Here is a 25,541-nt window from a genome sequence, read left to right as displayed (position 1 = left end):
CCGAAAGGCTCGAGGGGGGATCCATGATATATATGCACAATTGCCACAACAGAACGCCATGTATGAATACAACAGATCTGAACCCTTCCTCGCACACTTACACACACAAGTGCTTTCTCCCACCCTTCCCAGCAAGTGCGCAATCGGACCAACCAACACATCCTCCCCTATCTCATCCCACCCATACCCGCAGCCCCCATCCCCTGCAACCTAGCCGCAAGCTGGGGATACTTCTCCTGCACATCCAACTGCGTCCGTGTGGCTTCAGCATAAGACAGCGCATTCACCACCTCACCTTCCGTCCGGGACAGCTCAGCCGCACGCTGGAAGTACTCGAGAGCCTGGGTAACCTTGCCTTGTTGAAGTAGCAGCTGCGCCATGGTGGCGACTGCTATATCGCATTCTGGGTCGACTAAAGGAAGAAAAAGGGTGTGTTAGTTGATGGCCAAGAACATCAAAGAGGAAGACTTTGGCATAGGGTCGGGAGAAAACATACTTATCAGCGCTTTCTGGCACAATTCCTCCGCCGCACTGAAATCCTGCCTCCACTGGAAAAGCGCAAGGGCTTTGTTGATGAGGGGCAACACATTCATACCTCCTCTCTCCCCAACACTCTTCCTCTCCATCTCAACCGCCGTATCGAACTTCTCCACCGCTTCCGAATACTTCTGCTGATCAAGCAATAACTCTCCGTAATAATTATAGACATCACTCTTCTCGCCGAAATTCTTGATACAACGTCTGAAAGTCGCCATGGACGAGGCGATCGAACCCATCTTGTACTGTGTGACTCCGAGTTGGATGTGCGAGAATATAAAGGCCGGGTCGAGATCGATGGATTTCTGGTAGTCGGTCGCTGCCGCCGAGAATTCGGATAGGATAAAGTGGAGTTGGGCGCGGTGGTAGAAGATATCCGGGTCATTCGCATTATGTTCCATGGCTAGTTCAAAGTCCTTGGCGGCATCATCTCGCTTGTTCTGCTCGAGGTGCATGCTTGCGCGTTTGACGTAGGATTGTACCAATGCCGGGTCGAGGTCGAGGGATTTGTTGAGGTCGGTCAAGGCGCTGTCGTTGTCGCCTTTAAGGTAGCGGAAGGTGCCGCGCATATTGTACGCGAGACCTTCGTGGGATTCGAGGTTGCCGGATGAGAGGGCGGAGTCGAAGGCGGCGGAGGCTTCGTCGTAGCCTTCGCTTGTACGTTGTTGGATTGCTTGGAGACCTTTGCGCATGTACCACTTTCCAGTGTTCTCCTCCAAGTCGGCCGTCTCTTCTAGACCTGCTGGTAGAGGTTGAGCGCGGAAGGACTGGAGGTAGTTTGATACGAATGTCGGGCTGGGCAGCTTCTTCTCCTTGCCTTCCATAATCGCTTTAGCTTTGGTCTCGGCTACCTTCTTCAGTAGTCTCTCGACTGCCTGTGCGGAGGACTCGTTGCGGAATTGATCGATGATGCAGCTGGCGGTATAGTCGAGGAGGGCTTCACTGTACTGACCATCCTGCTCATAGGCATTGGCTCGTCGGTTCAGCGCCTTGACGTATTCCGGGTCGAGAGAGATGGCAGCGGTGGTGTCTTCGATCACTTTCTCCCAGTTGCTCATGGCGTTCCAGCAGGCGGCGCGGTTGGAGTAGAAGACGGGGTCGGGTTTGCAGAGGATGGCTTGACCGTAGAGGTCGATGGCTTTGTTGTAGTCTTTGCTGCCGTAGGCTTTGTTGCCGGCAGCCTTGAGCTTGGCGGCGTAGTTATTTCGATCTTGGTCTGATAAGCTGCCCACACTTTGCTCTGTCACTTGTGGCAGTTCTTCAGGCGCCTCTTCCGTCACACTCGCCGTCTGAGGCGCGCCAGCTTTAGTGTCCGCCCTGCTCTCCTCCGTCTCCACTGTCTTGGGCACATCCTTCTTGATCGCTTTCCGTCTCTCCCTCTTACTCTGCTTGTCCAGCTCTGATACTTTCGGTGGCCGCGGTGATGTGGAGAGATAGTAGACTGTGCCGCCGGCAACCACTACTGTCACACCCGCGATCGTCCATGCCGCGATCTTGTTGTCCCGATACCAGGCCGAGGCGCGGTCCAGGAAGGATGATGTGGCGATGGAGGTTGTATGTGCAGCGTCTTGGGCAGACTGGGAGACGGCTGCTGTCGTGGAACGCGCTGAAGCCATCGCTACTCAATGCGTTGTCGTGATGCAGCCAACCGGGGCGAGATGTCTCAATCACGACTGCGCGGAATGGTATGATATGGGACGGAAGGAAAGATTACTTGGTTCGATCCTTCATATGATTGTCTTCTTCCACATAGGGTCAACTTTGCTACTGACGCACGTCCACAAGCTCGAAGCTCCTCCGCGAAACTTGCGAAACATTCATCGCTTGCTGCCACTGGCTACGGACGAACCGCCCGCTAGCGGTTGTATCCGCCATGTTTGCTATATGTACGCCCTGCTCGCACCTTCGAACATCGTACTCCCCGCTCTTTTCATTAAGTCTCATGCACCAGCCAGATCACTCTATTCGATCACGGGCAGATACTGACTGACTGATGGCAAGACTGCATCATCCGATCATGCATGACCAGCGTGCTCGAGTGCTATGGAAGAGCTTCAGCGGATCTACGGCCGCTTGAGGCAAGTGGTACACTTCATATCATCTCAGCTGCACCCTATGTGATCGTGAACCCTCACATCAAGCACCTTCTTGAACAGCACATAAGTCAAGCACTTTTCCTAGTCCCACCAACTATCTCCTCACTCAATCCTATCTCACATTTCCTGCTCATCCACCATGCCATCGCAAGAACCTTTCGCAGTAGCCCTAGTAGGCGGCGGCCTCACCTCTCTCACCCTAGCCATTGCTCTCCGCAAGAAGAAAATCCCCTTCAAAATCTACGAAGCTCGCTCCTCTTTCACCGAACTCGGAGCAGGCATAAACGTCGGCCCCAATAGCTCCACTGCTTTACGACTAATCGATGAGGATCTCGCGGAAACTTTCTTCAAGATAGCAAGACAGAATCCTGCCGGCAAAGAACATGTGTACCTTGATATCCGGCTCGGCGCACCAAGTGGCGAGTTCAAAGACGGCGAGGTAGTAGAGACGTTATTTGCGCCTCCTACTGGTAATACGACTGTAGGACGGAATCTTCTGCTTCAAATGCTTGCAGAGCGGGCTGGACTGACCGAAGGGCCTGGGAAGGAAGATGCTGTCTTTAACAAAAAAGTCGCCACTTACTCCCAAGATTCTTCCGGAGTCATTTTGTCCTTCTCAGACGGCACGACAGCGGTGGCAAGTGCGATCATAGCCTGCGATGGCATCCACTCCACAATCCGACACATTCTTCTCGGCTCCGAGGACCGGGCTAGTCAACCTCATTTCTCACATACAGGCGCCTATCGGGCTCTCCTCCCTACAGCCCAACTGGAGAAGCTCCTCGGTAAGGAACGGGCATATAGCAGTCAAGCGGTTATCGGACCAGGCGGTTATGTAATTTATTACCCCACCACCGCCACGACTATGAACATCGGTTTCTGGACTCGGCGTAACGATCGCGAGTGGGATGAGGAAGCAAGTTGGCTCTTACCTGGCCAAGGAAAGCAGATGAGGGAGGATTTTACCTCGTGGGGCCCTGCAGCAAAGGGATTAATGGATCTAGTTCTCGAGAAGGAAGGCGAGGACCTACCCTTCTGGAGTGCATGGCATCATGCTGTTCAGCCAGACAGATTTTGGCAAGGGCGCGTGGCGTTGATAGGCGATGCGGCGCATGCTATGCCGCCGCATGCCGGGGCTGGAGCTGGGCAGGCGATGGAGGATGCGTTTGTTATGTCTGAGGTGCTTGGATGTATTTCTGCGTGCGAACATGCTGCGTCGATTGATACGGAGATGCAGAAGAGGATTGAGGTGGCGTTTGGGGTGTATGAGACTATCAGACGGCCACGGTCGCAGGCTGTGCTTGAGACTAGTGAGGCGAATTTCGAGTTGTGGTGAGTTTTAGTTGTCATCTTCTTACGTCGTCGAGTTGCATGGCCCTTGGCTTGGATCGGAGGCTCCAATGTTTGTGCCTGGTATGTTGTGCTGATTCGAATCCTGCAGGGCGGACCTATACGACGATGCACCGATCTCGCACGAACGACTCAACGTCTGGCGACAGAAAGTCAAGACGGCGTTTGAGGGAATCTGGAGACATGATCTCGAGGTCGATGCTGTCAAGGCGCGGGAGATGATCAAGACGGCATTGCAATTGCGATTATCAGTAGATTATCTCCATGTCATCAATACCCAAACTGTGTAGGCGACGTTGCTCTGGGTCGCAATGACCGCTAGAGTACAACTATAATATGCCAATTCATCTGTTGATTGAAATGAATTGTTCTTGCCTCAGGCAACTCAGCAAAAGATTAACCTTTGGCTCGGACATTTCTTCTCGCCCGATCTCCTTCTGGAAACCTCACCAGCGCGCCACTGCCGATGATCCTACAAATACGCTTCTGTAGCCGAACTCTCGTTCCGGAATATGCAGTCATCGGGCATTCGATAGCTGAAGTCGTAGGCGCAGCTCCACCAATTGCTGACTGCTGCGGTCTCAGCTTTTACATTCTTGGACAGGTGGTGGTGTGGTGAAATCTGGTCTACATGACTTATGACTTGCGTTTGGTTGCCTCTTCGTGATACCCGACAGCCGAAATAGGACGGGTACAGTAGCACGAGCGTGAGATCTTGGCTGGCCGTGGCGGGAATTTGTGTAGATCGAGCCGGTGCTTGCGTTTGCCATGCACAGAGGGGGCGTTTGTGAAACGGAAGCACTGTCGTCGTTCGCCCAGTGCACTCAAAAGTTACTGCATATCCTGCCTGCCTGCATATATCTGCGTGATTCATGCACCTCTAGCCTCAGTAGTCTCCCAAACTCGGGCTCTATCTCAAACCTATAATTAGGCTTAGCTCAAGCTGCGCTCTGTACATCATCAAGTCAGAACACCAAAGTTCACAGGGCCGAAGGCGGAAATGATAGTCAAACGGCGCAGAACCCAGCCATGATGTGTCAGTCGTCTCATAGAGTTTGCAATGGAAACAAACACAAACTCCTCCTCATGTATCATATCTTAGCAAAACCACCATCTGCCAATACCGCGCCATCGTCGTAATCATACTGGAGGACAAGGATCATAGGTGAGCTCAGCACCCTTGATTGGTCCACTCTTGCCTCCACAGATTGTGTCCACCTGCGGTACTGCGCTCAGGAACAACCCTGGTCGGCGGCCAATCTGGCGCGGCCCCATTCGCTACTGCGACGATGGCTCAGCAGCAGCATCAGCAAGACCCGCATCTTCACTCGCAGCCTCGAAGCAGGTATTCCTATCCAAGTCAGCAGCCTTACGACCACCACGCGACTTCGTCATCACTTCAGTATAATTATTCCAGGCGGAGCATCGGAGCTGCGCCTAGTCAGTTGTCGCTCCTGACTTCGTTCCGGCATGGAGAGAACGACCACGAAGTGATGGTGTCGCCTATCATGTCGAGAACGACTTCCGTCGCGGGCAGCGATCGATTCTCTGTTGTTTCCGGACTGACTGCCAACTACTTCTCCGCGAACCCGCAGAATGTCAACCCGGCGCCGGCATATGTTGCTCCGTTCGGTGCGAAGCAGGTGGTGATCGAGCATCGTGGTGCCACGCTGCCGCCTTCCAGCGACAATGAGGATGATACTGCGAACAAGGACGACCTGCAGTTCTCGGAGCCTGCTCTGGCTCTGATCAATACTTTCCTGGACCAGTTACTGTTCAGCTTCCTTTCTACTGCCCGATCGACCAGCTTACTCGCCCTGAAGCCTGCTGTGAACGATGTACTCAAGTCGAAACTGGCGCGCGATGCCATTCGGAGTGCCGATGAAGAGCTGCATGAGTTGCTCGCAGGAGGCGACGAGGATGAGGAGAACAATGGAAAGCAGAACACAGCAGAGCAGAGAAGAAAGTGGGATCTGGAGCTGGTATGGAAGCGGACAAGATTGAGGGTGATGGTGTACATGAGGCTAGGAGAGATGGAGGATGACGACGAGGAGAGATATGTGAAAGAAGAGGAACTATTCCATGGCAACGAGAAGCGCTTCTCGCAATCCACTGGGCTGGTGTCTTGGGCTGCGGCAATCTTCTTGACTGGCGTGCTGGAGTATATCGCCGAGCAGACCTTGCAGGCAGCAGGCAACGCGGCCTACACTCGTGTTCGACGTCAGACACTCAGCGGTCGGAGCATGTCGCCTGAAGAGAAGCAGGCCCCTGTTATCGTCGAGGAGCACGATGTTGACAAATGTGCGCTAAACCCAACACTGGGCAGGATCTGGCGAACTTGGCGAAAGCTCTTGAGAAGCAATTCCACCACTCTGGCTCATCAGCGTTCTGCGATGGGACGTTTAAGCTCTGAGAGTTTTGGAAGGACACCTAGTGTGGTAGAGGGTGTGGAGGAGTCTGTTGATGGCGAGCCCACAAGACCAATCATGTTGGAGGACGTACCGGAGATGGACTTCCCAGAGCACGTATTGGCATCCAACATCCCGCTACCAATGTCTGATCGTAGACGGGACGTGAACGAAATCGAGGTACCAGGCTTGGCTCATGATCCTGACACCGCGCATTCGAAGGACAGTCAAGCAAGCTCGGCGATACGCCGAAACAGCTTCACGCTGCCAAAGGCATATCGAATGGACGGTGGGCTGCCGACACCCAACGACTCGAGCCCAGAAGACGGCATCTCAAGCGACAAGCCAGTTCTGCTTCGACGACGATCAAACTCTGTGCCGACCCCGGTACGAACGCCCCTCTCCATGGATCTTCCTGGTGCATTTCCCATTGAGGAGGAGCCTGTTGCAGAGGCCAAAGCAGCCCATGAGGGGGATATCGCGAAGTCTACAAACGTCGAGGATGAGCGTGACCAGCAGAAAGCTGACGCAACCGCAATGACTCCGCTCAAGCGTTACTCTGTGGGCGCGAAAGAGCTTTTCGACAAGGTCATCGACGGTGCTCCACCAGAAGAGACTGATGCGCAGCACGAGAAGAGCGAGCATCATGGCTTGATTGGCGGTGCAGTCGCGGCTGCCTCTGCGGCTGCTGCTGGTGCGGCCGCATTGGTGTACAGCAGGAAGAGCGGTGACCAAGCATCTCCTGTAAACGAGAGTCGGCCACAGACAGCGACAAGTGAGCAACGTGCTAGAGACGCCGCGCCAAGCGCAGCTTCCAGTCGATCTACCCGCGATATGAGTTGTGCGGAGTTCGAGAACAACAAGAGCTTGATGGACATGAAATCGTTACTGGCCACCGGACAGGTCAGCGCTCGTCGTCGTGCGGAAACGCCACCACAACTAGGAAGGACCAGCTCAGACGAGTCCAGGACGTCCTACAACCTCAACAATGGCCAGAATCTACCCCAGCAATCCCCGGCGAAGCGTCAACATATCAATAACTCCATGCAGGAAGATTTCGTCTTGCCAGCTGGCGGACTCATGCAGCAGCAAGCAAGGGGTGACTGGGCGAACCCTCGACCCGAGCGTTTGGTTCTGCCTGGTACTCCACCAAAGCCGAGTGTGGATCGTGGCCTCGTAGAGAGTCCTTCAGTCAAGAGATATTCACCTAACTTCTCGCACAATGCGGTCACGGAGAGCGGCTTGTCAGGCCTACCTTCTCAGAGGTCGCAGGCTCGCAGAATCAGCCAGCCACCACTTATCGAACAGGATCGTGCTCCGAGGCAACCACATAAGCGTCGCAGCATACCGGGAATTGCATTGTCCAGCGCATCCGCAACTCCAATTAGTGAACGCAATCCTCATCGTCAGTCATGGAGTGCCGCAATACAGGCACAGCGCGACAGCCAGATGGGTGGACGACCACTTTCGGTGCCTGCCGTGCCCTCCATGCCATTCGTGCACAAAAGCGTGCCCATGGAGCCTCTGCAAGTCCAGGAGCATCCTGTGGTTCAGCGTATGGCCAGCTTAAAGCGCAATCAGCACAAGATCGAGTCGGCAGCCGAGCAGCCGGAAAGGTCGCTGACCAGCGCGTCCATTCGTGGACCCGAGGACTTTGACATGTTTGTGCAAGGTGTAGAGACTGTCAAATACACATTGACCCCTGAGACAGTGCGCGATCTACCTGTAAGTGACGCGGTATGTGGACTGCTAGCAAGAAAAGATGTTAACTTCATGCAGGTGCAAACTGCGCCAGTCGAGCTGTCAAGCGCTCCTTCTGTATCGAGACGAAGACCCACAAATCCCGATAACGAGGAAGGCGAGCGGGATGTTCGAACGGGCCGCAGCTCTACCGTCAAACAGGCGACTGCAGCCATACCAGCTGATCGATATACTGACGACGAACGTGCTGCCCGGGACCGAAAGCGTCGGTCGGTCAGCAAACCCCCGCCACGGAATATCAGTGCGCACCGCAGAAGTGGTCTCATGGCTCGCGAGCCACGAGTACAGACAGAGTCAACTCAGGACTTTGCAGATTTCATCCGGTCTACTGGCCCGTCTCGAGAACAAGATGTAAAGCCCATCCTCAACCCAGCGGCAATGTCGACGACCTCATTACATTCGCTTCGTTCAGCTCATATCAACGGTGCAGGCTCTCGGGCCTCTTCTGTGGCGAGCCAGGACCGCACTCGTAGCATGACCAAGGCGACGATGCAGTCCGAGAACGTGCCGCCGGTCCCAATCATGCCTGCGGTGTCGAGCAAGCCCAGCAAATCGACCCTGCAAGCTCGTGCAGCGACCAGCAATGGCGAACCCAATAGCGAGCTTATTGACTTCATCCGCACTGGCCCCAGCCAGGATGGGGAGCACCGCATATCACGATCTGTGGCGCCGTTCCGCAATACTATGGACTCGGATCAATTGCAGCCCATGGGAGAGCAGCTCAATGCTACCAGTAGCAGACCGCAGGGTCTGAAACTGGACACGAATGTCGGACCCAGCGGTCCAGCACCGAAGAGCGCTGGCGCGAAGAGTCATCGTTCAGGTAGACATCCGGGTGAGAGTAATGCAGCTCAAACCGTGCACCCGGCACACAGCGGTCAGCCACAGCACCTCTCGAGCGCTGCAACCACGCCCAAATCAGCTACTGCACCCGCTGTCGAAGCTTTACCAGGTTCACGAAAGCGCATGCGAAACAAGGACCCATACGCCATCGACATGGATGACGAAGACGATGATCTCCTGACCGCTCTTCCCAAGAACAAGCGCCAGGAGGAGAGTCTGATGGACTTCTTGAATAATAACGAGCCACCGACGGATAATGCACCTCGCCCAATAGTAACTGGCAACAACGCGCAAGCTCGCACCTTGCTTAACAAACCACGGACGGGCAGTATCAACAGTCTTCGTAACGCTGCGAATGGTGGTGACGGTCGCACCCGATCTGCGCAGAGCAACGGCGGGCCACGGCCAGGCTCCCAAAACGGTCGTCCCGGTTCCAGCGCAACCATGAGCAGTATCCCTCGCCCAAAAATGGAAGCCAAATCCCCTGGTGACGGTAGCAAGGACGCCACACGTTTCGGGGCCTTCTCCAAGGACTCGAATACTAAGGAGCTGGCCGACTTCTTCAAGAACAGCGCGCCAGATGGTAAACAAGGGCCCGGCGCGAATGCTGACGACGATGGCGCACCTGCGCCGAATATCAATAGGCAGAGTAAGCTGAACCCCAAAGATGCTGCGAAAGTGCAGAAGAAGGTTGAGCAGGATAGTTTGGCAGGTCAGGGGAGGAAGAAGGGATTCTTTAATAAGGCTAAGAAGAGCTGGCTGAATATGCCATGACTAGCCGGCCGACGTTGATGTTGGCTTCCGCATGTACAATGATCTTCTTGGTTATGTGTTGGATGTATAGCTCGGTTGGCGATTTGGTTGTCCATATGTAAAGATGAAGATTAGTGTATGTATAGAGTGAGGCCCAGAGCAGTTGCGGCAAATGAAGACGTGGCAGAATATTTTGATTGTGCTGTAGGTTGAGTTGCAGCAGGCATGTTCGACTTCATGTCTAGTGACAAACGTAATGTCTTTACTGCGGTACAGCAGCGCCATCAGCTCGAGGATCGCTGCCCGCGCTCCACACTCCCGTGCTTTCCACAGGATCAACATGCCATCTAATAATCTGGCCTCGTCCGAACAAACCCCTTGCCTCACCTTTGACAACCTCCACTTTGTGTCCCAGCTTGCGCATACCCTCCACCGCCTCATCACTAATGCCTTCCTCGAGATAGACAGTCTTGTCAAAGACGTCTCCAGCATCCGGCATGCCAGCTCCAATACAAACACGTGGCGCATCGAGCGCTGCTTGGGGGGTGAGACCGAACACGGCTTGGTTAAGTAGGACCTGTACATGTCCCTGTGGTTGCATGAATCCGCCCATGACTCCGTATACCGAGTGCAAACTCTGATCACTGACGTTCGTCACCAGAGCCGGGATAATCGTATGGTACGGTCTCTTCCCAGCAGCAAGGATGTTTGGATGATCTGGCGGCTGCAGCACGAAGTTTGCTCCGCGATTTTGGAGAGTGAATCCGCATCCTCTGGGAATGATGCAAGTTCCGAAACCGCCGTAATTGCTGTTGATGAAGGAGATGCCGTTGCCTGCACTGTCTGTCGCAGCGAAGTAGACGGTATCGCTGTGATTGTGGGCGGGACTGCCGTGCGAAGATGTCTCCGAGGCCTTCTTTGGGTCAAAGATTTTTGCTCGCTCAGCAAGGTATTCCGGGCTGATGAGGTCTTTTGTGGGAACGCTCGAGACGTTAGGATCTGCTACCCACCAATTCGCGTCTGCGAAGGAAATCCGGAGGGCTTCGACTATCACATGTAGGTAGGCGGCGCTATTGTGGTCTTTGCGAGTGAATTTGGGGATCTTGCCGTTCTGCTCCAGCTGTTCAATAATGCCTAGGGCCATCAATGCAACAATACCTTGACCGTTCGGGGGATGCTCCCAGACTTCCACCCCTTGTGAGCTGCTGTCGTGCATGTGCTCGCCGTGACGCTTGGCAAGATCTTGGCTTTTGAACTTCAGACTGATGGCTTCGGTCTCTTCTGTACCGATCTCTGCATGGTTTTTGAGATCTTCTAACGTGAGATGACCTCCCAGATCTTGTACGACCTTCACGAGCGCTTCCGCGACTTTGCCAGAGTAGAACCCTGCTTTTTTCTGTTTGCCAACCAGTCGAAAAGTGTTGGCTAGAGTTGGATTCTTCATGATCTCACCCACTTTTGGCGCACGACAGCCATCTTTGCCTTTCGGGTCCTTCTTTAGCATCTCAGCACCATTTGGAGACGCTCTTCGAATCAGAGCTTCTGACTTGCCCCACTACAGGATTATCAGCAAAGATATTCAACTCCATGACAGGTCTCTTCACTTACCCAAGTAGCCATGAGCTCACTGACAGGAAAACCCTCCTCACCCAGCCTCGCTGCGGGCTCCAGAATCTCCTCCATACTGACCTTACCACTTCCGAACTTCTCAACCGTATCTACCCAGCCTGCTGCGGCACCAGGCACGGTTACAGCATGTACACTATCCATAGGAATCTGCCCATACTCTCCATCTTTGAGTCCCAGATCCTTCCTAACACCCTCCAAAGTCCATTCCTTTCCTCCTCTGCCACTGCCGTTCAGACTATGCACTTTCTTTGTCTTAGCATCGTAGAACAAGCAGAACATGTCGCCGCCAATGCCTGTGGATCCGGGCTCAGTCATGTTGAGGCCTGCAGCCACGGCTACGGCAGCATCAGCACAATTGCCGCCTTTTCGTAGTATCTCGAGGCCGCATTGTGAGGCCAGTGGTTGGGTGCTGGCGACTATGCCCTTTGTGCTGTGGACGACCGAGCGACGGGATGGGAAGGTGAGGAACTCTGATTCGCCAGGCTGAATGGCGGAGGTATGGAGAGGCATGTTGGGGGTTTGCTCAAGCAGTAGTGGTGAGTACAGCGTGGTGAGCCGAACGAGGTGTAGTAGATGGAAAGGCTAGGAGCAAGGGAAGACTGAATAGCGTTTGCTGCGGAAGGAATTGATTATATGCCAAGTTGGTAATTGATGGCATTGGTACTCTTTCATCTCGTACCTACCGGCAGTCGTGATAATGTTCACTTACTCGCCAGCGATTACGTACCGGTGCACAGCAATGGGATAACACTGGTACACAGCTGTCTCAATGAAGAAGGTGGAAGCAGATATCTAACGCCGAGCTCGGCATAGAAGCTGTCCAGTGATCGGGCAGTTGACGAACGAGGACCGCAATAGCCGCTCTTGACCAGAGGAGACTGCCGAGCAGGAAACGACATCGCGGCGTGCTTTCTGTCACACGGAGTTATACCAAGCACACCGTGATTCGTGGTCCAAAAGATCATGTAGCAGAGGAAGGGGCTTATTACACAACGATGCGGCTCTCTCGGACCATGCACTTCCGAGGACGTGACCCCTGCTGACGATGACCTCACTACAGACTTCCTATTGCTTCGGACGTCGATGGAAGGCAAAGCGCATAGAGCAATGAGCATTGAGGCTGTGTAGCAGTGCTGGTATATACTCGCTTCTCATCCCTCTAGATATTTGGTAAGCGTATCATCTACACCACCAATTCCACATTACCACATAATGCCAAACGCCGCACCCACTCAGCACAATCACCTGCAGCGCCTGATTCGCGCCTCTGGTCAAGTTCCTAACAAGGATCTTTGGGGACCAGGAAAATGGGTGGTCCAGTTGGTTCAGTACATGATCGCGATCATCATCGTCACGATTGGAGAAGGCTTCAAGGCTATCGTCAGTGGAGAGAAGCCCAGGTCGAGACGACAGGGGGAAGGAGGGCATGAGATGTGAGGTGTATGTCGATTGCTACGACGAGTACGAAGGTCTATCTGTTGGTCCGCTGTTGCACCCATCAAGGCGGGGCGAATCTGATGGACGGTTGTCCAGTAATGTTTGATGATGGGAATTGCCACTCAGCACGACCCGCTCAGCGCATGGTATTAGTCTAGAACGTGGAGCCAAGTCGAAAAGGCTTAGTGGATCCACAGAAGTGTCGAGCGCGACGGAAACAATGTCGACAACAGCTCACCCGTTTCATGCCCTGGACGATATTCCTGCCCACCTCCAGCGGCATTGCAGTGACGACGGTGGTCAGGCATACAAGACAAGATCCACAGGCGCGAGGGGACGTCAGGCGAAAAAGCTTAGGCTGCAGGGCATTGTAGGACGAGTGGAGAGGCCAAGGCGCAAACCCATGACTTTGGTAGATTTGCGGACTCATTGGCGAAAACAAAGCACGGAAGGCTTCAGGTAGAGCGAATGTGGTCTCGTCGTTCTTTCCCACTCAGACGACATTGTTTCTTTTGGTGTCAACTTTTTCATGCCTTCGTTCTGTAATCACGACGGATACCTTGCAAATACTCATTCACAACCTGCTAGGTACCTCATTAGCCTTTGCTCTCTCCTTTGCTTTCTCTTCCAAATCTATGGCCCACAGCTTCGCCATTACAGCATGAGTGTCAAATTCAGGATCTTCCAGCAACTCCACTTTCCCACCATCCTGCAAATCTCGGCCCTCGTATTCCACTAGCTCCAAGAAATCCATATTGGCAATATCCAGATTGGCCCACATGCTTCGAAGAGCACCGGCCGGGACGCGTCCGTACGTCAACCCGCGCTTGCCGAGGATATCATCGACGAGGTCTTCCATATACCCTTCATACTGTCCCCCTTCCTGTTCAACTTGGTGTGAACTGTTCCCCGAAGGATCCACATGGTTTAGGTACGATGTCAGATTCTCGCGTGCCCAGTCGCTTGCTTCAGGGCTGAATAGCATGGTATATGCGCAAGGTTGGGCAGCTAGCATTGTGCTATTCGCCACGCCAGTCCGATCGATGAAGAGCGCGAAGTGACATGGGCTTTCTTCACCACCTGTCTCACGCCAAATGCGATACATGTCGTGGAGATTGCCCTTGTCGTCTCGAGTCCACAGCTTGAATTTCGGGAAGACCCTGTCGAAATCTCCACTTCTAGTAATGGCCGATCGATACGTTTCCTTCTCGGCTGTGGTGAGTTTTGTCAGACAGTATATCGGAACCTCCAGGGGAGTAATCCCGCTCGGTGGCTTCTCGTTCGCTCCTGATGGTATTAATGGTTCATCTGTATCTTCTGGCATGACGACGGCGCTTTCAACCTGCGTGACGGAGGCGACTGCTGCCCTGGAGAGCACTGTCAGCAGCAGCGAGAAGATTCTCAGTAGCAACATCTCTAGAGGAGGATTCTGGGGAGGAGAGGCTCGAATGTTATGTCTCTTCTGCTCAATTCTTGGAGGCTGTGGTGCCTTAAATCCTCCAGACGAAAACTACAACATCACAGGCAGCAAGCCTTAGAGTCTCAGGCATAGCCACTAAGCAGTAGAACTTGAGAAACTCAGACCAAGCAAGCTCAACACATGTCTCGACGATGGCAGACTGGTTATGGGATGTAGACAGCATGTATAACCTCTGGTCAGCGGAGTATAGGCTGCCAGCACTTATGTCATCAAGCTTTGGCCCATGATCGTCATCGACGAATCGTGCCCTCTCAAATGAGGTTGTTCCACGGAGACGTGTGGGGTAGACAGGCTGGGGCAGAAGGCCCGAAGACTGTAATATACTCTGTATCATCGTCATAATTGCCTCGCGGGATTAGCTGTATGCAGGTACAGCGTCGATTGCCCGCAAATATCAAAGCAAGTCGCTCCGAGATATGCTCCATGAGGTACTCCTGCTGTACCGCCCCCTCTTCTAAGCCGCCATCGACGTAAAGCTAATGGGCATTGGAGGCTCCCAGGAACCAGGCACACAATGTAAACAGAACGTATGTATATCATGAGACCGCGTGTTAACTACAGATACCCTTTCCATCCGAGGTTGATCGTTGGGCATCGGATTTTCCATCATGTATTCCACTTTAGCTCTGACGTTGCTGGCAATGCCACTGGCTTTTGGTAAGCCTTACATGGCTCTGTTCTCTGCAATAACATTGACCATGCCCAGCTCAAAGTAGCACGACGAATCCGCCCTTGTCCACACTGTTGCCTCAAATCGATGCGGCTCCTAGCTTGACACCGACAATCTACGACAACTCTGCTCCTGATCCACAGAGATGCCCGGGATATAAAGCTAGCGGCTTGACCAATACCTCATCTGGTTTCACAGCAGACCTTACGATTGCCGGAGCGGACTGTGCAGCTTTCGGCAATGACATTGCGGATCTTGTGCTCGAGGTTGTATACCAAACCAAGGAGCGCCTCAATCTGAAGGTCTATCCTAAATATCTGAGTGAATCGAACATCACGCGGTATACTCTTTCACCAGACCTGGTGCCGCAGCCACAATGGGACGGCAAGACCAGTGCCTCCAGCAGCGATCTCACCCTGAAGTGGAGCAACGACCCAAGCTTCCAATTCGAAGTCTCCCGTTCGTCTGATGGTGAGGTTTTGTTCTCGACGTACGGCAACGTTATGGTCTACGAGGATCAGTTCATCGAGATCAAGACCAGTATGGTCAAGGTATGCTTTCACCGAACGAAAGCACAGCTCCATAGCGTCAACTGACATCGTCTCAGAATTACACGATATATGGCCTAGCAGAGAACGCGCACGACTTCCTTCTCGGCGACAACTACACTCAGACGTTCTACGCTGTCGATGCCGGCAACTCCATTGACTACAACTCTTACGGAACTCATCCGTTTTATCAAGAGACACGCTACCACAACGGCGCTCCAACCACATCCCACGGTGTCTATGCACGCAACGCCCACGGACAGGAATGGCTCCTACGGGACGAGAGTGTTACCTACCGAACCCTCGGTGGCAGCTTCGACATGTACTTCTTATCTGGCCAAAAGTCTGACGGTAGCTCATCCGCACTCCAAACCATTACTCAATATCAGACCGGCTGCGTCGGAACACCAGCAATGCAACAATTCTGGACTTATGGATTCCATCAACTTCGCTGGGGCTATCAGAACATCTCCATCATGGAGGGCGTTGTTCAGGGCTACAAAGATGCCAATATCCCGCTCGAATGTCTGTGGAACGATCTCGATATCTACGATAACTACCAGGACTTCACAGACGCTTCACTCACATTTCCGGCAGGTCCGTTCAGGGCTTGGATTGAGTCTCTGCATGCCAATAACATGTACTATGTCCCTATCATTGACAGTAACATCTACGTACCCGACCCGAACAATGCTAGTGATGCATATCCGCCATACTCGCGAGGAGCTGCTCTGGGCACCTACATTCGCGACCCGTCCACTGGTCAGTTTTACATTGGAGGTAAGCAGAATGGAAACAGATCTACACTGAAAGGCGGGGAACTGTGCTAACAACGATCGATCCAGACGGGTGGCCCGGGTTCAGTGTCTGGGCCGACTGGCTTGTTCCCACCTCACAACAATGGTGGACAAACGAAACATCGTCGTATCACGAGATCATTCCCTTCGACGGTATCTGGATTGACCTTAGCGAAGCTTCATCTTTCTGTGTTGGGTCATGTGGCAACGGCCGCACAACCGAGAACCCCGTCCATCCGCCATTCACCTTGCCCGGAGATGTCTTGACCTTCGACTACAACTATCCCGAAGGGTTCAATGTGTCAAATGCTACCGAAGCATCCTTGGCTGCCTCAGCGGCCTCATCACAGGCGTCTGCGGTATCTGCGAATCCGCCGCTGCCTGCCGCTACGACAACAACACAAGGACGTACCACACCTACGCCTGGTGTTCGGAACCTCGATTTCCCGCCGTATGTCATAAACAATGTGTAAGTATCGTGAAGTGAGCTGCCAGGGGAGCAAGAACTATCGCACTAACACATTTCGCAGGCAAGCAGGACATGCCCTGGTCAAGGGCGCCATTGCGCCGACTGCGACCCACAACGATCCCTCAAACACGACCGAGTACGAAATGCATAACCTATTTGGCCTTCAGATTTCTAATGCAACCTACAACGCACTACTCGAAATCTTCCCTGGTCGCCGCCCTTTCACCGTCGGCCGCAGTACCTTCGCAAGTTCAGGTCGCACAACGTCTCACTGGGGTGGCGACAATACCAGCACATGGGGCTCGATGTTCCTGTCCATTTCCCAAGCTTTTACCATGATGATGGCCGGCATTCCAATGTTCGGTGCTGATACTTGCGGCTTTGCGCATAACACTGATTACGAGCTATGCTCCCGATGGATGGAGTTGAGCGCCTTCTTCCCCTTCTACCGTAATCATGTAAGTTGTGAAGGTTCTGCCATGGAAGACCGATTCATTCTAACCCATCCTTGCAGAACGTCAAGGCCGCCATCAGTCAAGAAGCCTACAGATGGTCGAGCGTGGCTGAAGCCTCGCGCCGTGCTATGAGTGTCCGTTATTCGCTGTTGAACTACATGTACACGCTCTTCTACCACGCCCACACCAGCGGCGACACCGTCATGAGGGCTCTAGCTTGGGAATTTCCTGAGGACCAGACGCTGGCCGGCACATATGCCCAATTCTTGCTCGGTCCATCACTCCTGGTCACTCCTGTTCTGGAGCCGAATGTTGACTACGTCAAGGGCGTCTTCCCGGGTATTGGCCAAGGCACGCGATGGTACGACTGGTATACTTTAGACGAGGTGACTGGGGTACAACCACAGGAGAACGTTACTATGAGCGCACCACTGGAACACATCAACGTCCATGTCCGAGGTGGAGCTATCTTGCCATTGCAAGAGCCGACGTTGACGACAACGGCGACCAGGAATTCTTCCTACAGTATCCTCGTGGCGCTCGATGGTCAAGGTGCAGCAAGTGGCGATCTCTACCTTGATGACGGATATAGCCTGGTTCCAAACGCTACCAAGATCGTGACAGTGAGTGTCATTCTATATCCTTCCACCCAGCTAAGCTAACAGCCGTGACAGTTTTCGTACAGTGACTCCTGTCTCAAGACGTCAATCAATGGCACGTACCATTCTACCCCACCATTGGCAAACATCACTATCGCTGGTGTGGGCAAGGCACCCTGCGGATTGTCCTTGACGATTGCGGGCCAGGAATGCGAAGTCGGAGCTGTGGTCCTCAGCCATCTCAACGAGACCGTCAGCATCACTGGATTGGAGGCCTTTACTGGAGAAGGTGCCTGGCAGGGCGAGATGGAACTCATTCTACAGTACTAGAAGTCGGACGGACCCCAGTGGCAGGTCATCAGATCAGTGAACGCCGTCACTTCCGTTTGGAATGCCAGTCATGTCTTGTGCCAAGACATCTGCTTTGAGCGCTGGTCGATCTGCCTTGCCAGCAGTGGTCTGATATAATAAGTCAGCCTGATCAAAGTTCGACTGTGGATGAAGACTTACGCCACCATCTACGGGCATGATCAGACCAGTTATCCATCGTGCTTCTTTCGTGCACAAGAACAGAATTGCTGAAGACGGATGTTAGCATACTGTTCACGCACAATAACTCGTTGCTGATCTCACCATGGCCGACATCCCAGCCAGTTCCCTCCTTCTTAAGTAGGTTTTGATTGATCCGAGCTTGTCGAAGCTTGTCGGTCATACCTCTGCCCATTACCATTGGGGTGAAGACCATTCCTGGAGCAACGCAATTGACAGTGATACCCTCTTTTCCATGTTGTGCAGCCATAGCACGAGTCATCTGAATGATGGCACCCTTGGTAGTTGGGTACAGCAAGCTGGGGTTTCCGCCCAGTACTGGCAACATCAGCATTGACAGCGATAAGCTCTTGACGGTGGGTACTTACAGCCACTGACCGAGGACAAGTTGACAATCGCTCCGCGACCAGTCTTGCGCATTTCTGGTATGGCATGGCGAGCCATCAGGACCATACTCGTCACATTTATGCGGAAGTCCCTTTCCCAGCTTGCCAGATCAAGAGTCGTTGCATCACCCATAGCACCACCAACGCCAACTGTCGTTGATCAGCGTGGAGTCCCTTTCATCGACGAACTCATCATGAGCACTTACCGATGTTCACCAGAATGTTCAACGTTCCGAAAAGTTCAACGGTCTTCGCTACAGCATTGCGGCAAGACTCCTCGTCAGTGACGTCCGCGTGGATGATTTCTGATACGCCACCCTCCTCGTCAATCATGCGCTTCGTCTCCTGGGCCCATTCGATATTGTAGTCTATTAGAGCCACCTTGGCACCTTGCCTTGCGAGCACGATAGCTGTAGCACGACCGTTGCCGATTTCACCTACAATAGAACCGCTTTAGCTTATTATGTCATATTAGAGTGTCGCGATACGCATACCTGGTAATCGAGACCCGGCGCCAGTGACCAACGCCACTTCGCCGTCCAGCTGGAAAGCTCTTTGTGAGTGCATAATGCTCGTCAATATCGTTACTTGGTATTTGATTCGATCGTCTGTTCTTATGTTACTTTGCTACACAGCTACTCGGATATCCGTTCGGCGCAATGCCCAAGCTGTTCGACGCCTTATGTGCATGTTGACCCATGCTCTGGACGGCTCTTGACCTCGGGGTTGTCCGGCGAAGGACACTTCCCATCAGGAAGCTTTTGGTGGCGGAAAGCACTAAGTGAATCCGGGGTCTCCGAAAGCCCGAAAGAGAATGAGAAACACCGAGAGCAAGATGTAGTACACTGCACTACGTATTGTTTATTGAGGGGGACCCGTCGGGGTCAGACGGACAGAGGAAGTATATGTAAGCCTACACGAGAGACTAACTGGCAGGCAAAAGTATGTTAAGCTTTGATCAAGATACTGTGATTAACAGATCTCTCACCAGACGGGCTCATGCAGGCTCATGTAGAAAGCCAGTAGTCGAACCACTGGACGATTCCTTGCAATGACTGCTCCTTAACATATCCTGCAAGCAACGAGCAACGATCAGTATACGACTTACAGCCAGGGGCTTTCGACCTACTTTGGTACGGGTCGTCCAGATCTCCTCTGAGGGCGAAACCATGCTCCACGCCGGAGAAGAGCTGTAGCTGATAGGTCTTCTTTGCTTCTTGCATGATATCGAGTGCTTTGCGCCGAGATGCGGTTTCAAAGGTATGATCGATTTCTGAGCATGACAGGAACAATGGCTCTAACTCGCCAGGTGCGGTCAGCTAGAACCTGGATCCTCCGTTCGGTTATCAACGTACTCTGTAGATTCGCGAAGTGGTCATCCTTCAAGAATGCGGGATGAGCGAACGCTCCAGCTACCACTGTGGTCTTCGCGAGTTCGTTGCACACATATGGTGCCCCGAAGCAATAGCTACAGAGGAATCAGCGATCGATCTGAGTGCTCTTCTTCCAACTGTCACTCACCCTACGCAAGCGAACTTGGTTTCTGGACAACCGTACTTCTCCTTGACTACACCAACCCATTTTGGGACATACTCGTCGGCATACGTCGTATGCTTCACCTTCCAGGCCTCATAGTCGAAGGTGGGGTCGGACCTGTCTTTGCGATTCTTCCGGTGCTTCCACACAGGATCGTCACGAAAGTAGTCGAGGGCAAGAGTTAAGTATCCAGCATCTGCAAAGCCATCGACGATCAGGAGACCGTTGGTGAAATGTCCCCACACATCTGGGAAGTAGAGCACAATGTTTCCATTGGCTTTGCTCGGATCCGGGCGGGCAACGTATGTGTTGACGCTTGCAATGCTCTCATAAGTCCCTCGAGGATGGCCTTCGTGGATTGTGCCTTTCATGCAACACTCGCCGGACGGCTTGGCCAAGAACTGTCCTTCATTGCTCATCGTCGTGATGATATTATGGAAATAGCAGACACGATTTCCTGTCGATCATTCTTCTTGGCTTCCTCTAACAGCAGTCTTTGGATGTATTTGGAAGAGCCTGAACTGCTCTTGTACCATGACTCGTATTGGATTCCAAGATATCGAAGCTCGGAGGTTCACAAACGTCGATGGATGGCGTCCGGCGTTTCGGTGATTGCAGGTAGCGTGGATCAAGTCTCCGCGGTCTCACCAGATCCCCATGGGGCACTCACCTAGACATGAGATAATCAGGATTGATAGAAGTAAGCCGCACCCTGCCCTCCAGTTTGACATAATGCTCGTTCTCTTACCAAGCTGAAAAATGAACCCAAGGATGGATCTTAGCCACGTCGAATCTCGTCGCACAGAGGATTCGAGTACCTATGAGAAGCCCGCTCACGAGCAAGATCTTGCAAAGCTCGATACCATACAAGAGGTACTCATATCAGACCTCGGTCTTGCGACGTACTTGCTGACAACATCTCAGGACCAAGCTGTTGGTTACAAGCAATATCGGGAAGCCCTTGACATCGAGGTCTCAAACCGTGAGGTACGCTTTACGTCGACGAAAGCTCCTCTGAGGCTTCAGCTGAGAACTCTTAGAATCGCAAATTGCGCTTGAAGATCGATCTCATCATACTGCCGATATTCTTTATCACCCAAGGTCTACAATTTCTCGACAAGACAGCGCTGAACTATGCAAACCTTTTCGGATACCAGAAGGCCTTGGGTCTCAAAGGACTGCAGTTCAATTATTTGTCCGCGATGGTGTATGTTGGCTATTTCCTCGGCCAGTATCCTTGCGGATGGTTGATCGGACGCTTCCCGGCCCAGCGAGTGCTCGCAGTCTCTTGTCTCCTCTGGGGTATCATGGTTCTCATCATGACACAGTGTCGAAGCTTCGGAAGTGCTCTGGCCGTAAGGTTTTTCATGGGCATCTTCGAGGCGGCCGTGACTCCCGGCCTCACGCTTATGACTGGCTTCTGGTACACGCGTAACGAGATTCCACTCCGCCAGTGCATTTGGTATTCCTCGCTAGGCGTGGCTGGCATTATTGGGTCCTACATTTCCATGGGCATCTCGAAGCTCAATCCCAACATGAAGCCTGAGTGGTGGGAGCTGATCTTCTTCATCCTTGGTGGTGCAACGTGCCTGTGGGCATTTTTCATCTACTTCGCCCTACCTGATGCTCCTTCAAACGCCGGCTTCCTCAACGACCGCGAAAAGCTAGTTGCCGTCAAGCGTGTATCCGCTAACGAGACTGGTATCAAAAATAAAGCTTTCAACAGAAGGCAAGCCATGCTGTCGCTGTACGACCTGAAGACAATATTGGTCTTCATTGCAGTCTTCGCAGCAGCTATCCCGAATGGTGTGGTCAACTCATTCTCAACCATCATCATAAAGGACATGGGCTTCTCGACCACAAGAACCACGGAGCTCAAGTCTGTTGGTGACGCGGTCCAAGTCATAGCGCTAATCATCGGCGGTGCCATCACGCTCAACGTACCAAACTCTCGTTTGTTGACCGCTACTACTGCCAATCTGCTTTGTACCATTGCTGCTGCATGTATGGCATATCTGCCACGCAGCAACACCTGGGGCAGGCTGGTAAGCTTTTGGCTTGTCAATGCCCAGAGTGTTGGCTTTACCATCTCTCTTGTCACCATCTCCTCGAATATGGGCGGCTATACACATCGTGCCATGGCTAGTGGCCTTGTCTTGTAAGTCTTCGCAGCGTCGCTGTGAAGCATTCCGGTGCTGACATTCGAAACAGTACTGCCTACTGCTGGGGCAATTTCGCTGGTCCTTTTGTGGTCAAGCCATCACAGGCTCCAAGATATGAAGGAGCAACCATCGGCTTATTGGTCGGTTACGCAATCAAGTTGGCTTGTCACTTCTTGTTGCTTGGTAAGTCTCGAGACAAGGAACGTAACATTGATCGGGACGAAGCTGACGGTATGCAGTCTATATGTACATGTCGAACCGCAGGCGTGACAAGACATACGGGCCTGCTGACAAGTCAGCGAGTAATGAGGCCGGTATGCAAGATCAGACGGAGTTCGAGAACAAGAACTTCCGTTACGTTTTGTAGGATCAATATTAGGAAGAGTACGATCTCTGCTTGTATGATGCAGCAGATGCAACCACGATGTCCATAGTGCACAGGCCATCTGCTCTAGTTACGCTATCACCAGTAATTCCCACATGGAGTAATAGGCGATGATATCGACAAGTTCGGCGAGCTGTGTCGTAGCCTAGGGGATATGTTTTCGAATGAGCAAGTCTGCTACATGTAGCAGGCTCGTAGCATCGTCGTGCCCACTCTTTATTGGAGCTCTCCTAACCTGATGTATTAAAGAGCCATGCGATAGTTCCTAATGCTTGCGCGTAGAGTGATGAGGTGCGAAGAACGCCTACCCGGCTTTGTATATTGAGTCAGGGCAATGGGAGTGTCATCCCCAGCCACCACGCCTGCAATCTCACCTCCTACCTGCCATCGTAACGGCTTCTGGAGTCTGCACTGGTTGTGTCTCGTGTGGGGACGTTCCGGTGGATAGACAGCTCATGGAATGCCGGGATCAACATCAATGCTTTCGGCGTAATCTGCAAAGCTTGGCGGTGGCGTATCCGACTCGGCGAAAGACTCACTAGACATCGGGCAGAGCTCTTTCCACTTCCTTTGCATCCCACCGACAATGCGTAGTGTTTCGCCGCCGGTGTAAGACACGCGGCGACCATGAGCACTACGGCGCAAGCGTGCGCCTCCTGCCACGCTAGAAAGGTCCGATGCGATACAGTCTATTCAGCTCTGTCTGTGCCACAGCCATGTACCGCTTGCCAGAAAGCGGGCACAGAATGCAAACCTCATCAGCGCAAGCGTCGTCGAGAGGCATCACCTGATTATGCCACTATCCAGAGCAAGAGACCACCACCGCTGAATGATGATGTGGTCAGCGTGCTGCCTGCACAACACACCATTCACAGTAGAGGCCCTGTCACAAAGGCATCACCACAGTCAAGCTATCTCGGTCGCTCGGAGTATGTTCCAGCACACGTACCAATCGACGAGGAAGATGCATCACGTTATGAGGGACATACCCATCTCACTAGCTCGACCGATTGCTCTACAGTCATCTCGACTATCCCCTCGTCCATGAGATCAAGCCTGGTCAAGAGTTTCAATGACTGCTGTCGTCCATGGATGCCATTGCTGAGCGAAGCTGAGGCCATGCGTCGAGCCGACGAGGAACCAAGCAGCCTGCTGACTACGGCGATCTTTGTTGCCGGAAGCAAGGTATCCACCTCCCCAAAAGCCGTGGAGGTAGGCACACAATGCTACGCTCGTGCGAGGATGATGTTCTTCGCGGAAGAGGAGCCAGATGTGCTTCAAGTGATCATGGCTTTAATATTTCTCCAATGGTGGAATCCGTCAGGCCCTGAACATGTGTCAATCCACAATAGCAGTTTCTGGCTTCGCACTGCGGTAGGACTGGCCCACCAGATTGGACTGCATCGAGAGCCAAGCCCGAAGGCCATAGATGGTCCTTTGCGTCGAGCTATCTGGTGGACTTTGGTTGTGGGTGGCTGGTGAGACTTTCTCTGTTTGATGTTTTAGCTGATGAGTCTACAGTCTCGAGACTGCCAAATAGCTACAAGCCATGGCCGGCCTCGTGCGATCAACATAATCGACTCGGACGTGAGACCTTTGGCACTCGCCAACATTAATGCCGTCGATGATGACGACAACAATCTCTTCATATCCTTTGTCAACATCACTCACATCCTCGGTGACCTTACTGAGCATTGTTTGAGGGGCACACTTGGTGCTCAGCAGCGGATGACGATCGAAGAGAGGCTCCTGCACTGGATTAAGTCCCTTCCAACTCCCCTCCGTCTACATGAGCGAGACACGAACCGCTTATGTGCATACAACTTCACATCCCGACATATTCACGTCCCTTATTTTGTTGCGATCACCATCCTGTTCCACCAGAAACGATCTAACGAGTGTCCACCTATGCCGAGTCTGCTTGCTGCTAGCTTCATCTCGGGTATCTTCGAGGAATACTTGGACTGGGGCGCCATGACCGCGGTCTCACCAGCATCGATTTTCTACATCTTCACCGCAGCTTTGACACAGATCTCCTCACATCGCTATGCAGGCGTAACTCCGCCAGATATAGCTGCAAGAGAGCTACAGATCGCGGAGATGTCCTTGAGCGAGCTGAAGAAGCGCTTCGCGACTGCGTACGGAGCGGAAAGAGTAGTGAGACAGACCGTACATGCGATGCGCAAAACGCCTACAGCGTCGTTGACACGCGCTCCAACGATCCTGACTGAACAGGAACTGGAATTTTTCAAGCCATTCGGGCCTGAACTCTGCCATCACTGGTATGTGATACAAGCAGCAAGATCTGGTCTTGCGACGGCTCTGCCGAGTTGTCAAGGGTCGCCACAACAAGAAACTTACATGACGAGACCCGAAGTGGTGCAGATGGATGGGAATCTCAACATTGACAGTATGCCGTTCTTCGGGACGGATGCTATGGCGACGGACCTTGACGCCTGGCTACCGGACGATGCATTCGAGCGACTGTGGTGGAGGGACTGGACCTCCCAACCAGGTTGAGCACTGCATCACGTTAAACACTCTACGAAGCTGGTCTCCAGGAATCGAGTGGTCTCGCAATCCCCCTCCATGCTTTAGTGGCCACCACTTCCTTGCCTCAAGAAGACCGGAGGAAGGCCTTCCGTGTTTGAAGTTGTGCCCCCGCAACTTTCATCCCCACTCAACACCGGC

General features: G+C 52.9%; 10 protein-coding genes across 10 annotated transcripts; 5 read left to right on the top strand and 5 right to left on the bottom strand.

Annotated features, from left to right (window-relative positions):
• Positions 1-167: 167 nt before the first annotated feature.
• TOM70 (TOM (translocase of outer membrane) complex component) lies at positions 168-2,153 on the bottom strand (the record flags this gene model as incomplete). The annotated part of the gene is made up of 2 exons (XM_064833805.1): positions 168-412; positions 497-2,153. The coding sequence occupies 2 exons, from the start codon at positions 2,151-2,153 to the stop codon at positions 168-170; spliced, it is 1,902 nt and encodes a 633-aa protein (XP_064698766.1).
• A 619-nt stretch (positions 2,154-2,772) lies between these two features.
• On the top strand, positions 2,773-4,273 carry LTS14_001095 (uncharacterized protein; the record flags this gene model as incomplete). Its single annotated transcript, XM_064833804.1, has 2 exons — positions 2,773-3,965; positions 4,075-4,273. The coding sequence occupies 2 exons, from the start codon at positions 2,773-2,775 to the stop codon at positions 4,271-4,273; spliced, it is 1,392 nt and encodes a 463-aa protein (XP_064698765.1).
• Positions 4,274-5,272: 999 nt separating this feature from the next.
• On the top strand, positions 5,273-9,769 carry LTS14_001094 (uncharacterized protein; the record flags this gene model as incomplete). The annotated part of the gene is made up of 2 exons (XM_064833803.1): positions 5,273-8,116; positions 8,171-9,769. 2 exons carry the CDS (start codon positions 5,273-5,275, stop codon positions 9,767-9,769), a joined length of 4,443 nt encoding a protein of 1,480 aa, XP_064698764.1.
• Positions 9,770-10,010: 241 nt separating this feature from the next.
• LTS14_001093 (uncharacterized protein) lies at positions 10,011-11,887 on the bottom strand (the record flags this gene model as incomplete). The annotated part of the gene is made up of 2 exons (XM_064833802.1): positions 10,011-11,303; positions 11,357-11,887. 2 exons carry the CDS (start codon positions 11,885-11,887, stop codon positions 10,011-10,013), a joined length of 1,824 nt encoding a protein of 607 aa, XP_064698763.1.
• Positions 11,888-13,388: 1,501 nt separating this feature from the next.
• Positions 13,389-14,138, bottom strand: LTS14_001092 (uncharacterized protein; the record flags this gene model as incomplete). The annotated part of the gene is made up of 1 exon (XM_064833801.1): positions 13,389-14,138. The coding sequence occupies one exon, from the start codon at positions 14,136-14,138 to the stop codon at positions 13,389-13,391; it is 750 nt and encodes a 249-aa protein (XP_064698762.1).
• A 764-nt stretch (positions 14,139-14,902) lies between these two features.
• Positions 14,903-18,162, top strand: LTS14_001091 (uncharacterized protein; the record flags this gene model as incomplete). The annotated part of the gene is made up of 7 exons (XM_064833800.1): positions 14,903-14,951; positions 15,001-15,515; positions 15,572-16,292; positions 16,358-16,778; positions 16,840-17,236; positions 17,293-17,856; positions 17,908-18,162. The coding sequence occupies 7 exons, from the start codon at positions 14,903-14,905 to the stop codon at positions 18,160-18,162; spliced, it is 2,922 nt and encodes a 973-aa protein (XP_064698761.1).
• Positions 18,163-18,195: 33 nt separating this feature from the next.
• LTS14_001090 (uncharacterized protein) lies at positions 18,196-19,334 on the bottom strand (the record flags this gene model as incomplete). The annotated part of the gene is made up of 6 exons (XM_064833799.1): positions 18,196-18,291; positions 18,343-18,410; positions 18,466-18,699; positions 18,750-18,917; positions 18,974-19,204; positions 19,262-19,334. 6 exons carry the CDS (start codon positions 19,332-19,334, stop codon positions 18,196-18,198), a joined length of 870 nt encoding a protein of 289 aa, XP_064698760.1.
• Positions 19,335-19,774: 440 nt separating this feature from the next.
• On the bottom strand, positions 19,775-20,722 carry LTS14_001089 (uncharacterized protein; the record flags this gene model as incomplete). The annotated part of the gene is made up of 4 exons (XM_064833798.1): positions 19,775-19,839; positions 19,897-20,040; positions 20,123-20,235; positions 20,289-20,722. 4 exons carry the CDS (start codon positions 20,720-20,722, stop codon positions 19,775-19,777), a joined length of 756 nt encoding a protein of 251 aa, XP_064698759.1.
• A 340-nt stretch (positions 20,723-21,062) lies between these two features.
• On the top strand, positions 21,063-22,832 carry LTS14_001088 (uncharacterized protein; the record flags this gene model as incomplete). The annotated part of the gene is made up of 4 exons (XM_064833797.1): positions 21,063-21,290; positions 21,344-22,461; positions 22,515-22,648; positions 22,705-22,832. The coding sequence occupies 4 exons, from the start codon at positions 21,063-21,065 to the stop codon at positions 22,830-22,832; spliced, it is 1,608 nt and encodes a 535-aa protein (XP_064698758.1).
• Positions 22,833-23,477: 645 nt separating this feature from the next.
• Positions 23,478-25,370, top strand: LTS14_001087 (uncharacterized protein; the record flags this gene model as incomplete). Its single annotated transcript, XM_064833796.1, has 2 exons — positions 23,478-24,317; positions 24,372-25,370. 2 exons carry the CDS (start codon positions 23,478-23,480, stop codon positions 25,368-25,370), a joined length of 1,839 nt encoding a protein of 612 aa, XP_064698757.1.
• Positions 25,371-25,541: the final 171 nt, after the last annotated feature.

Source organism: Recurvomyces mirabilis, assembly GCF_035927965.1.
Source record: "Recurvomyces mirabilis strain CCFEE 5264 chromosome Unknown scaffold_2, whole genome shotgun sequence".
Lineage (NCBI taxonomy): Eukaryota > Fungi > Ascomycota > Dothideomycetes > Mycosphaerellales > Teratosphaeriaceae > Recurvomyces > Recurvomyces mirabilis.
This window is presented reverse-complemented; position numbering and strand designations above follow the sequence as displayed.